General features: G+C 35.4%; 1 protein-coding gene across 5 annotated transcripts; it reads right to left on the bottom strand.

Annotated features, from left to right (window-relative positions):
- Positions 1 to 469: 469 nt before the first annotated feature.
- On the bottom strand, positions 470 to 13303 carry LOC142539431 (hyperosmolality-gated Ca2+ permeable channel 2.5). Of its 5 annotated transcripts, none has more exons than XM_075644874.1 (11): positions 12908 to 13303; positions 11655 to 11792; positions 9996 to 10059; positions 9268 to 9480; positions 8120 to 8311; positions 3142 to 3440; positions 2634 to 2913; positions 2087 to 2365; positions 1295 to 1528; positions 694 to 856; positions 470 to 587 (listed from the first exon to the last, which is right to left on the bottom strand). In XM_075644874.1, exons 1-10 carry the CDS (start codon positions 13189 to 13191, stop codon positions 704 to 706), a joined length of 2136 nt encoding a protein of 711 aa, XP_075500989.1. In that variant the 5' UTR covers positions 13192 to 13303; the 3' UTR covers positions 470 to 587; positions 694 to 703. The 5 variants fall into 5 exon arrangements, with proteins under 5 accessions (XP_075500989.1, XP_075500990.1, XP_075500987.1 ...); XM_075644875.1 differs by having other exon boundaries at positions 694 to 845; positions 2087 to 2299; XM_075644872.1 differs by having other exon boundaries at positions 694 to 845; positions 12908 to 13302.
- Positions 13304 to 13725: the final 422 nt, after the last annotated feature.

The following is a 13725-nucleotide window of genomic DNA, read 5'->3' as shown; positions in this document are numbered from 1 at the left end:
TTATTATAACTCAAAATTCTTCAACATGATATTGTTTCATTAATTTATATATATATATATATATATATATATATAATATAAAAGAATAACTATAATAAATTAAATGTATTAAAATTTTATAAATTTACGCTAATTACAAATATTTCTTAGTAAAGACACTATAAAAATATAGAAAAATAGTAATACCTCGCTCAAAAACTTACTTTCTAGTTTGGAAAATGACTTTATCTTACGACGTTGTAAGCAACTTAGATGTTCACATTGTTTCCATATAATTTTAGGTTCATAAATCATGTTCAAGTTGACAAAATAAACGATGGTTTGATCAACAATCATGCGCATAATTCTCTTGACCAAACTTTCTCGGATTAGTATTTAACACAAGACGTACCCAGTATGATTTAACTTACTGGCATGGTTTACAAACTACTATAATAACCCATATATTTGTCGACTGCACACCAGAAGATTATGGTAACAAGTTCTCATGTAACCAAAAAAAAATGTATTTTACAGCTGATCTTCAATAACTCAGCAGCTGGTTTCCAATCTCAAGTTGATCGGTACCCAAGTAATTATTATTGTATCTACAACCATTCATAAGCCAGTATAAGTGAAAATACGTGCTTTGCGTACTGCAACACATGCGACCACAGTCACTTCTAGGCAAAATCATGATACCGAAAATGTTACCGCGAAGATATCAACGGCTCCAACGAACTTGACTCCGCATCTTCGAAGTCCGGCGGACGTAAGCAGGGTGGGCAGTATGCATCAGTGGCATTTTGTAGGTTTGCTTCCATTGCTCCACTCTTTTCATCGAGCTCGTCCAGTTCCATAGCATCCTGACAGCAAACTTAGATCGTTGAAAGGCACGATGAGAACACTAATATACGGAGAACATGTTAAGGCACATCGTTCCCTCCAAGCTAAAAGGATTCTTAATAATTTATTTAATATTTCATGTTTCAACTTCAGAATGCTCGAGTCTACTCTTGCCTTTTCATAAAGGAGGTAAGAAAAGTTTTGATGGAGTGTCAGCGAAATAATGTGATGTTTCATGTGAATAAGCTTAGCCTCCATCTCAATTATAGCAGTTCACAGATTCAATTGTACAAATTTTATTGAATAAAAACTACCATCAGATCAAACCTGCTTACTTCGTGATTTTCTTGATTCAAATTTCAGTTCAATAGTGCCCACCATGGAGTTTAATAAGAATAAATTCGAAATGCAATATTAGACGCAAATTTAAGCTTCAAAGAAATTAGAAGATCAAAGAAACAAACTATACCTTGACCGACCAGTGACAAAATGTCGGAAAGAAGCGGATCTTGCAGTATTCATTGAAGAGTAAAGTGAAAAGCAAGAGAGGTATGGTGGCAAAAGATGCTGCCGGCTTCGACTTCAATCCAAAAAGCCCGATCATTGTTATTTGCATGATGGCAATTGCAATGATAATGTAGTGATGGATGTAAGGCCAATATTGTCCACATGTTTCATACGTAGATATATATACATCATGAATCTGAAATACAGCAAAAAATCCAACACTGGCATAACATTAGTCTCCACAGCAGAGGAAGTGTTTGGTTTGAATGGAATTGTTGCTATATATTAAATTAACGATTGAGAATTCACCTCACAATACCGTCTTTTAGGGACACGATACAAGGACAAGGGAATGTGCCATCAGAACCACCAATTAAATTGTGAATCTGACGTGAATTACAACATAACAACCATTCAATTTTTTCCCATGCATATTAGGTCCTAGTCTCCTACATACCTTGTCCTTTTTTATTGAAAAATGCATATGATAACTCAAAATAAGAATGAAAAGAAGGATAACTCGATTAGGTTGATAGAAAGGAGTAGCAGGCATCAACCTAGTAAATCGTTCTAAGTTATATGATATTTTACCCTTTCAGAGTTGCAAATGTAATAATCCAAATCAAACACTTCTATTGAACTCATAAGTACTTGATGTGTATCCATCATGGACTCTTAACATGGTACATTGTCACATTTACAAGTATCCATGCATCATAAGAGAGGGACATATACTTGAGAAAATAAGGTTAACCTGGTTGATGAACACGACATAGCCTAGAAAGAAATATCCAACAAGGAATAGAAGCAGCACTGGTGAGACGACTGCATAAACCATGCCAATCAGAATGCAAAGAGAAATGTATGGAATGGTTCGATAATAGGGTAAGGAATAAAGGTAAGGTCTTTTCTTCTTTCCACGATCCCATGTGTGTGACTTGATCGTATCCCAAATAAGCAATCCCGGCTGCAGAATCTCCAATGAAAATCCAGACAACCCATTGGTAAGGATGTATGTCATAAAAAAATCTGCCTGAAACAAATTGAAGAAATGAAGGAAAACTAGAGTATAACATTGGAAATTTGAAGGGTATACTAACTACAAATCAAGCTATTTTACGCACCATCCACCCAATAAAGAAAAGAAAGTAAACAAAATTTAATTGCACTTCCAAGTCGTCGTATTCTTTTAAGCTCTACATGGAGATGTCCCTTTGAAATAAATCAATTGAATGCCAAAAATATTGCAAAATATGTGGCAAGAGTAAAGATACAATCACAGGGAACAAATTCCTACTTACTTGGGCAGACACAGCGGACGCTAGCCGACTAGGAAAATCCTTGGGATGGATGAAAGACTCCCCAATTTGATCGAGCAAGGATCCAGATAACAGGCTTAAGAAAAAAACGTTTGCAACAAGGAAGTAGAAAACCATGTTGCATACTTTTATATCCTTTTTACTCCTTGAGATGTATCCAGCTAATTTTGACATTTGAATCATAGCGAAGGGAACCGTGTATACAAAGCAATTTAGAATTGCACTTGGGAGATATCCCGTCACAATAGAATTTAAACCAGGTCTGGAGAGAGAGAGAGTTTTAAGTTATCAGAAAAAATCACATAGTTTGCACAGATAATCGAAAATTAACAGAATTCTTAAGTAATTTGTGATGCATATTTTTGAACAAGTATACAATGAAATAGTTCGTCCCAACAATCCAATGGTGATCAACAGCAGATCAATTTAATACAAATAAATTAATTAATACTTCAACACTTGTTTACCCATATTATTCAAAAATTCTCACATCAACTTTATAGCCATGGCAGGGAGAAACCATTTGGCTAATTGTTCGAATTTTGCGATTCCTTGAACTGCTGCAACAGGTACAGTAAAGAAGATGGTAAGTAATGCTGCCGCAACATAAAACCAAAATTTGTGAAGGGGCAGGAATCTATATGGAATTGCCAAATTATTCCACACGACATCCCTCGGTTCTGGAGCCATTTCAGTTATCCATAGAAGTGGATCTGAGTGCTGCTGAGACTGTGCAGCCAAAGCAGCACCCCACCGGGATTTGAATGTGACAAATGCAACGGGCAACTCCTACAAATTTGAAACATGGGAGCTCAACTGGTAATTTACATAAATAATTCTAAAAGAGGTAAGTAGTCATTCTATAAAGCACATCGATATCAACTCACGCATTCACAACTATTTATATCTGCACGCTGAAGAAGAACTATCAAGTAGATTAATTTTATCTAATTTGCATTGCCTTTCATTAGAAAACAATGCAAAAAAGGATTCAGATATATATGCCAGGACAGCTTGATGACTACTTTCTTCGTAATATGGAGTCAGAATAGTCTTCATCCTCTTTACTCTGCCAAACGCCTTTTCCTCAATCCTGTTCAACTCCCCACCAGAACATCAATTATGGATTTGTTTATCTTCATATAAGTTCAAACCATTTCGTTTTTATTTCACACAACTGATTTCCTATACTACCCTAACTCATTTAAAATGCAGTCATTTCAAGAAATAACTTGGAGTTTTCTACGAGTACTCAACTTTGTGCTTAGGACCCAAAAGTAGAGCCAAAACACACTACTTTCCAATGCTACAAAAAGTGGATTTTTATAACTTGCATGTGAATTTAACAATATCCCGGTCAGCATGAGACCACCGGGTCCTTCATTATTACAACATGCACACTAAAAACTCAAGAAACATGTAGAAGAACCTAAAATTGACCAATTTTTCCCTTTGTCCTGCTCTCACAAATTTAACAGCAACATCCATGAACAAATTCAAACATAAAATTAGAACAAGTTCAGTTAGATGAGTACTTGATCTCCATCTCTTGAATAATCTCATTGATTTCTTCCTCCGAGAGATTTTTCTTCTTTCATTAACAAATTTGGATCTACCTTTGGAGCTTGAACCTCTATTATTAATTGGGGACGGGAGGGAGCGCTGGAAACTGATGGACTTTGAGAAGGAGTATCACTAAATTAACAAGATTGGTTATAACAGGAAAGTCTTTCCAAGAATAGTGCATGCACTCCTGCTGCTAGGACAGGAACCCCAGTTTGATCACAAACAACTCTAGGCTCCTGGAACGTCTTGGATCATGATTATGAACAAAGGCTTTTGTTGATAAATCAAGAGGAAATCACGGCTAGAATCTCATATTTTAGTAGTAGATTTAGATATGATATTATATCAAGGATTATTATCTTTGTAATCTTTCTTTTTTAGTTGTAATTTCTCCATTTTGTATTCATGAACATTGTACAAAGAATAGAGCAAATGATGAAATAAAAGAACAACCTTCTCTTTTACGTTTACTTACATGGTATTTACCGAAAAATTTGGAGGCGAGGTATGCAAATTGAAAAAATCTTTGTGGTTTTAAATAGTCTCCCAGGACATGGTATGATAAATTTACAACATTCCTTAAGGCTACACTCGAGGACAAGCTGACGATTCTCTATTGGTACCAGGACTCTTGATATCTATGTACTTATCCTATAGGTCATGGGATCGAGTCCTGGGGAGGCGAAAGAAACCCCTTGGCAGGGAGGGGGAGATCCTATGAGTAACCCGTACGACGCCTATGGAAAGCCCGTGAGGGAAAAGGCCCCTTTGAGGGAGCCCAAGATCGGGATAGCCTTGGGTCGATCGGGACAGTGGGCCGTATGGACGGTCCACTGGGCCTGTAATGGGTCGTTACAATAAAATATCCTGAGCTTTTTGAGCAGTAACGTCAATTTCGGGGACGAAATTTCTTTAAGGAGGAGAGATTGTAATATCCAAGCCTGGTGAACAGTATGGTTTAAGATTTCATACGTTTATTGACTACTTGGTCAAGTTTAAGTATAGTTTGGATGTTAAGAGTTTCGATTTACGATTTATAGTATGGTTGGTTATAGATGACGTGTAGTGTTATAGTAGCGGCGTTACGATTAAATTCATGATAATTAATATATTGATCCAAATGAGGTGAGGCCAATTCCATTAGAAAGATAAGACATAAGGCTATAACTTTCTTGTTTTGGGTTTTGTTCAAATCATTGTGGAACATAAGCCAAAAGTGCCCCGAAGTATGTCGTGTGTTTCGTCGTTCCTCCAGTGACACATGTTGGGAGATTTAGCATAACATTTTACTCAGACCTTCAAATGACATGAGGCCAATTGGAGATGCAAGCTAAGACATAGAGCTACAACTTTCCAGTTTACCACTTTTCCTAATTCTGAAGGGAAGAGGCGTTTCGGAAGCGATCTTTGATGTAGCTGTGCGCAGAGCGCGCCCGGGCCGAAAAAAATGTGCGCCCGGGCGAGCCTAGTTCGAAAATTTTGGATTTCTGGCCGAGAGTTCCGCGCTCGGGCGGAAAACGATGTTCGCCCGGGCGGCCAGCAATGTTTAGAAGTCGTGTTTTGGTATTTTTAGTGTTTAAATACAAGTGTTTGCCCTCATTTCCTCCATTCTTCTCGGTTCTTCACTTCAAGGGAGAGCTAGGGTTCTTATTTCTTCCTTTCATTTCCTTTGATTCAAGCTTCTTGTTGGGTTGTTGAAGTGAGAGCAAGATTATTTTGGGTTCAAGAAGCTAAGGTAAGCTTTTGGTTAGTTATCCTTGGATTTTGGTGTTGGAGAAATTTGGAATGTTTAGTTGTGTTGGTTTGATGGATTTTATGGTATGGGTTTGTGATTATTAAGTTATTGATGGTTCAATTCATGGTTTATTGTTGTAGGATTTGTACCAAGAGATTAGATTCAAGGTTTCCATTGGTTGTAAGTGGAATTCATTTCCTTGTGCTCACATGATAATATATGTATTGTGTTTCAATGGTTTTAACATGTTATTCCCTTCCATTTGATTCATGCTATGTATTAATACACTTTGTTGTATATTGGAGGCATTTTATGTCTCATTTATGTCAAAGGGAATACAAGAGAAAAGAGTCTTCAAAGTGTTTGATGTAATGCCAAAGAGAGAGTTCAAATTGATTTATTGGATTGATAAAGAGATAGTAAGAGATTGCATGCAATTAGTTGATCAACGACCATAGGCTTATATCCCAACAGAGTATCGATTTATATCGATGGGATATAGGTACAGAGACAGAGATACTATTTAGATATCAATCCAACAGAGAAAAGTCAAATACCATCGTTATTGTTATTCATGCTATGATATTTATGTTTCAGAGTTGATGGTATTTAATGTTTTCAAAGTCATGTTTTACAGAGTATGATATGTATCCATTGCTATGTAAGAGTTCCACTTGCTGAGTTTTATACTCATTTCAGTTATTTCATGTGATGCAGTTAAGAGAGACGAGTCTGGACGTTGATTGGAGCCGGGGTCATATGCATAAGAGAAGGAAGGAAGAAGGCTATTTTGCTAGCATTTTGGACATGATCAAAAAAATGATATTTTGTATTTTGTTGCATCATTTTATTGATCATGTATATACTTTTGATTATATATGGAAATGTATTTTAAATCCTTCTTTCTTTGAATAAAATTTTAAATTCTGCTGCTATTTTATTAAAACTGGTCAGAGGTGTTACATTTATTGTGACAACAAATCAGCTATCAGCATTGCCCATAACCCGGTGCTACATGATCGAACAAAACACACAGAGATAGACAAGCACTTCATAAAAGAAAAAGCGAAAGATAGGACCATATGCATTTCATTTGTTCCAAGTGTGCAACGGGTGGCTGATATTCTTATGAAGGGTTTGCTGAGACAACCATTCGAGATTCAAGTTAGCAAATTGGGTATGACAGACATCTTAGCACCAACTTGAGGGAGAGTGTTGATTAATCAAGAGGCAATCATAACTAGAATCTCATATTTTAGTAGTTGATTTAGATATGATATTATTTCCAAGATTATTATATCTCTGTAGTCTTCTTTTTAATTGTAGTTTCTCCACTTTATGTTGGTGAACGTTGTACAGAGAATCGTGTGAATTATGAAATAAGAGAACTTACTCCTTTACGTTTACTTACAGCTTTTATTGTTTATCATCCACAATTTCCATATAATTTCTTATTTCATCTCTCTATTTAGCCTACATATTGTGTTTTTCAGAACAACGAAATCCTTTACAGTTTCACTGGCACCATTCAAAGTTTTTAGCTTTCTTACAGCATTCTTAGAGTTTAACAAGACTAAAACTTATGGTCAAACTGGGAACCCGAATCTATAAGTTCAATTTGCTTCTTACAATCTTTTGTCCATCTTAGAAGTGAGAAAAACCATTAATTACAACTCTCCGTCACACCTGGCATAAATTGTTTTTGCTGAAAATAAAAGGCCACAAAACACCTAGAAACATGGTCATAAATCAATACTCGAATATAATTCATCGAACACCTTATTGGGTTACAGCATTTTAGACCTTTCATAAAACTTGTTTCGATTACTTTAAAACATATAATATAAAAAAAGAAATTGAAAGAGAATTAAGTAGGTAGTCTAGCCAACAAAATGAGTACAAGATTGCAAAAATATAATGGGAAATCGAGAACACCGTTGAGAATATGATTTTGTATTATTTTATGGAAAACTAGATCAGTGACCTGTATTTAATCCTTTAACCTCTCTTCCAACTCAAAGCACAAATCTTGGCATTCACAAGTAAAAACTCATTTTCAAGAATATAAAATGAGTTTTAAGAAGCTCGAAGTTGTCTTAGATTGAATTTAACCATTAAAATTTCAATTCACATGTAAAAAACCTTGTAAGGTTTCAAAAAAATTTACCTTTTCCTGGAGAAGATCTTTACTTTGTAAATGTCGTATATTACGGAGAAGTTCTTGAAGTATTTCGTTGAATTGTTCGATATCGGCATCATATTTTGATGAATCTGACAGGAAAAAATCTCTAACATTCCTTCTATTTGGGGAATGTTGTTTCAAGTTCCCGATTTTTCTTGAAACTGATATTGCCTCCTTCTGTAGACAGTTGAAGAAAAACGATCAAAATCATTTTTTTACCAAAATTATCACTGAACGCACCATAAATATTAATCGACAATAACATGATGGCTCAGCAGGAATAATGACTTCAAAAGTTAACTACCAATGGTATAATTAAATGATGTAGATAACAAGTGAAAGCGACGTTAGAATCCGGTTTTCTTCAAGTCAAATGAGACACTCAGTCCTTAGTTCCACAAATCTGAATAACCTATAGCTCATCATAATCAACTTACTGCAACCAAAATAGTTAAAAACACAAAAATAATGGGAGATCTTAGCAAGAATCAGCGAAGATCTCGTGACAAATTGTAAACGCCTTTCACCCCACCATGGATGATTATTTTTAGACAAGGATATAAGAGCTGATATGCATAGTATGACATAAAGAGCAACAGACACGTGGCATGACGCTTCTTGCAGAAAAGAAATAAGCTCTTGACATTCCAAAATGTGAAGAGAAGGCAATAACAGTGTGTGGGTTGCAAAACCACCCAAGTTAGTAGAAAAGGTAGAAACATCACTAGAAATGAACAGAAACACAATTTAATAGAGAGAGGAAGAGCCTTGAGATCTTGAATGATAAAAAAAATTCCCAAATACAAAATAATAGCAAGCTTGAAAATTTTGACTTCCCCAGATAAACTGAAAAATTTTCAGGAAATTTTATTTTCCCCAACTATATTGTATAACTTGATTAATTGAATGAAATAATAACCTGAATATTCTGTAACTCAATTGCAATGCTCATTTTCTTAATAAAATTGTGTAGACCTCTACTGACTTGTACTTAATCTGTCATTATGATTCATCACAAAGAACACAGAACTCAATTCTTGAACAAAAGATTTGTCCTGAATGTACCCTTTACTGATAGTAATATTCAGAATCAATCTCCACACAAAACCAATCAGTAATAAGCTTCAACTTACCAATAGTCGCTCCAGATCCCTTCCATCATATAAAATTTGATAGGATTGATATGAATGTGGATGGTATTTTGAGAAAAAGTGATCTACACAGCAATCTTGAGCCTTGTGTTCTTCACATAATGGAATTTCTCGAACCAAAACAGTGAACTGATTGGGTTCATGCCTCATACGATGAAGCTGATGAATCCTCTTGTGTAAAATATTATTATATTCCTGGAATTCATTTGACATGTCAAGCCACTGAATTCAAGAAAACGTAAAAGGAAAAGCTATATCTCCAGATCATTCCACCAAAAATATCAAGTTCTATTTGTACAAACGGTGAAAATACTGCTTCCAAGATGTTACCGTTCTCCTACAGAAGGGACTGAGGCGAGGCTATCAAAATATATGAGACATGACATTTTTCTCAAGAAGTTACTTAGCATCAAGTGTAAACATAAAATCCGGTGTCATTTCCTTCTATATGTTTATAGATATCTTATGCAGAAGAAAACAATATAAGAGCATCCAAACCCTCAAATTGCAGCACAAGTGACTTATCCTTCTCTAATGTTTGTGCAGACCTTTTCATCGTATCAAAGAGAGTCTGGAACTCCCTAGGGATAAATAAACTATTTTTTAAGAAATTAAGAATGCTGAATAAAACACAACCATGGGTAAAATTATCCCAACCAGTGGATTCAGAATTTAGATCACAAAGTAAAAGATATGAATAAAATGATTACCTTGTATAGTAGGTATAATCCATAACAAGACAAGAAATATAAGCACGAGCAATGCACCCAAAGCCTGTTCAACGTTCAAGCTTACTTGGATAAGAATTCTTCTCAAGTTCCTAATATGTGGTTACACATTTTAACTTGTGCATTAAACGGCAGGCAACAGATAGAAATTATGCCAAAATTAATGAAACCAAGACGATGCTCATTGTAGTTAGTTTTGTAACCAAGAAAATACTACAGGAATAAGCAGCAGAGGCTTGATTGATAAATTCATGTATTTCTTCTGTGCAGTGCAATATCAAAAGAAGCCAAACTGTAAGGAACGCATATGGGTCCAACACAAATAAAATTTTCTTGCTAAACCTAGATCACACGCACAAATTTGTAGTAAATAGTGTATAACTTTGCCTCTTCAAATCAAATCATCTATAGACACAAAGCTTTCGCCCAAAATTAGAGGCAATCATTAGGACAACAAATAAAAAGATGGAGCACGTTTTAAGTGATTTATCTTTCACACCTGTTTCAGATTGTAAATATAGAATCAGCATGGCTAGTTCTAAAAATGGCCTAGTAATGACAAAAGAAGAACCTAGCTCCAGTTTGGGAATTGAGTTGCAAAAAGAAAATGAAGTTTAAGCTAGACATGCCCCATGAGAAAAACTCTTCTCCTGAACAATTAAATTTAAATACAACTCCTAAATTCGTAGAGTAGCCTATTTAGCATTCCACTATCCACATTTAGTCTTACATGAATTGGCGATAGAATAAAAGCACCAGCAGATAAGACCATTTTTATGCATGTGAAAAAAATTTGAGTTCATGGATTTGCATCCGAATCAACATCAAGAGTATAACTGTGTGAAAAAAATAAAATAAGTTCCCCTTCTTTGTGTGTGTGCCTTTCATCGTGCCTTCTCTCAGTGCTAGAGCTAAGATTTTAACAGCTACTATGTGAATTATTTGATTTCCTGGTACATAAAACACAATATTTAATAAAAGGCCCCATGTGGACTAGAAGGATCTTTGGAAAACTTTCTATTGCTCTAATCTAACTCTAGAAAAATCTTGCCTTAGAATAACAGCAAATGACTGATGACTGCCAAAGGTAGCAGAAGATCTTGCACAGCTTTCAAATTATTTGGTCCGGTTACATATATCCTCCATTATTCTAAATCATGCACTCCATGATTGTGCATGCCAAAATCACTCAATAACCACCTTTGATCGACAAATACTAGTGGATAGAAGTTAGATGCAGGGCAGCCTAGAAGTTCAAAAAAGAACTACAAAATTTAGTAAAGATAAGAACTTCAAGGTTTATGATTCCAACAGTGAATCCATAAGGGTTTACACCATCTAGTAAACTTGAACTGGTGTTGGAAACATCGACAGGAAAAGTGAGTAGAAATGACAAGAGTTGAAGTCACAGGTTGACATCTTCATCTGTTGAACTGAATTCACTAGTATTGAGATAATTGATTCGCTGGTAATCAATTCACTCAACATGGCTTTAGAGGCAAGTTTTAAACCACTTTTTATTATAAAAACAATAAATTAAGAACAGAGTCGCCTCCTAAGCAAGGTAATAAGATTTAAACACGTGAAAATGAAAAACTAGATGGATATTAGCAGATAAATGAAGTTGTTCTACGACCTTACCAGTTAGAGCCACTGCTAATGTTTGATATGGTGAAAGAATCCATAGAATATCTTGGTGACCCTTTACCACCAGCTTTATAATTCAGTGGGAGGAGAACTAGTAATCCAACCACAGAGCAAACCATAAAGAAATTGATCCTGCGAAAATATTTCATCAGAAATTAAAATATGTAAATTACACATATGAACAAAAAAAGTACATTCTTAGAGGTATTCTTAGACTAATTTCATCACAAGTTCATAGAAAATACTGGTTTTGTTTCCTATATGTGAGAATCACTAGTCTCAATTGGAAAATACTTATCCGGACAGTCAAGGGAACCTTCATGTGTTTACAACACATGAAGGAATAATGATCGATTCTACTTCACAAACCCCTGAAATAAAAGACTCCACAGGAGAAGCGGTAAAAGCATCATGCTACAAGCTTAAACCCCAAGCTAGTTGGGGTCAGCGACATGGACCTCCTCTCAACGAGGTACTGATCTGCTTGAACAGAGTTGTGTACGCATCCCCGAGATACAGAGTCAAAAAAAGGCCACGACCGGAGAGCATACAAAAAGTTGTATCCAAACAAAAAGACACAAGTGTTTGATTTTAGTTCAAGAGCAAGAAGATTTATTTTCCATAAATAAAATAAATTAGCAAAGGGTGAAAAGGGTGAATGTAAATGCCCATAAGCCATAAATAAATGTCCCAAGCTCCACGGTCGAGACACAACACAAACATCTTATTCTTGTACTCTGCATGCTGCACTCGTTTTTCGACTTCCTTTTGTATGTCTTCAGTTTTCAGTCGCAAGTTTCATTTACTTTAGCTATTCTATATATTCGAATAACAATGTTTCGTTGCTCTATACTAATTTGGGGGGAGAGGGAAAATGGGGCGTAGAAGTGACCACAATTTTTAGTAAATGTGGCTAATTGTCATAAAATTTAAGACAACGAGAGCAACGGCCGGTTCCCACAGAAAGAGGCCAACTAAGAAATGGACTAAACAATGAAATAGCCTCGATTAAACTACACGAATCATGTAATAAATCAAGCCAATATGAAATGCATGAATTTTACCATGAGATTAACCCAAGTCTTTACCACCATATGTCGGTTTTTTTAAGCTAAAGAAAACAAGAAATTATCCATAAAATAACACACATAACCAAGAATATAAAGGAAAAGGTAGAACATAATTTATTCTGATTAAATAAGGCCAAGAAACCCGCATCCAAAGAAAAAAACAGTAGGCTAACTCACCCGAATTTAAAGAGTCTCACGAAGACATATACATCAAGGCCACAGTTATCAAGAATCTCTGTCTCAGTCACGCGAAGGGCGCTGCTAACCCACTCCACCGACGGCAGAAGCCGCCAGGGAAAGACGCGTGGGTGGAAGGATACATGGTGGTGCTGCGAAAGGCGGCGAGCATAGTATATGGGGGCCTTTGAGGGCTGCTTTCTGAGTACAGAAAAAAGTGTAAGAATCAGCAAAGCTAGGCCTATGTTAATGGAAGCCGAAACCAGCAAGCTCTCCGCATTCATCTCTCACTTTCTACGCAATAAAATGTACCGATTCGTTGATTTATACCGATCCATGTTGTGAGAGATGAAACGTGGTGGATCAGAAGAAGGCCACCAGGCTACACTTGATTGCATGAACGCATGCTGTATATATAAGGCGTGTTCTAGACAAAAATATAAAAAAAAAAAAATAAAATAAAATAAAAATCTGACCTTTTTCCCCGAACTTGTCCCTTTTGTTTTACTCGGCCAAAATTGTCCTTGTATAAATAGATATTACACTTTTATTTTTTTTCTTCGTTTTTTTATTTCAGCATCTTAGAATGTTGTTTAATCCTCGATAATTTTTTAAATTATTATATGACTCTCATATAAATACAATCAATTTAAATGACAGCAGAATAACCTTTTACAACATGGTATTACAGTTATCTGAAGATAAATCAAATTAATTAGATATATACTTATATATAAAGAAAGTTACCCACGATTTTTTTTGTCAAAATTACATTAATATGATATAGATGTTACACTTTTCGTTTTTTTATTCCAATG

This window comes from Primulina tabacum, chromosome 3 (assembly GCF_025594145.1).
Source record: "Primulina tabacum isolate GXHZ01 chromosome 3, ASM2559414v2, whole genome shotgun sequence".
NCBI classification, from domain to species: Eukaryota; Viridiplantae; Streptophyta; class Magnoliopsida; order Lamiales; family Gesneriaceae; genus Primulina; species Primulina tabacum.
The sequence above is the reverse complement of the archived record's forward strand: the minus strand, read 5'-3'. Positions and strand labels throughout refer to the sequence as shown.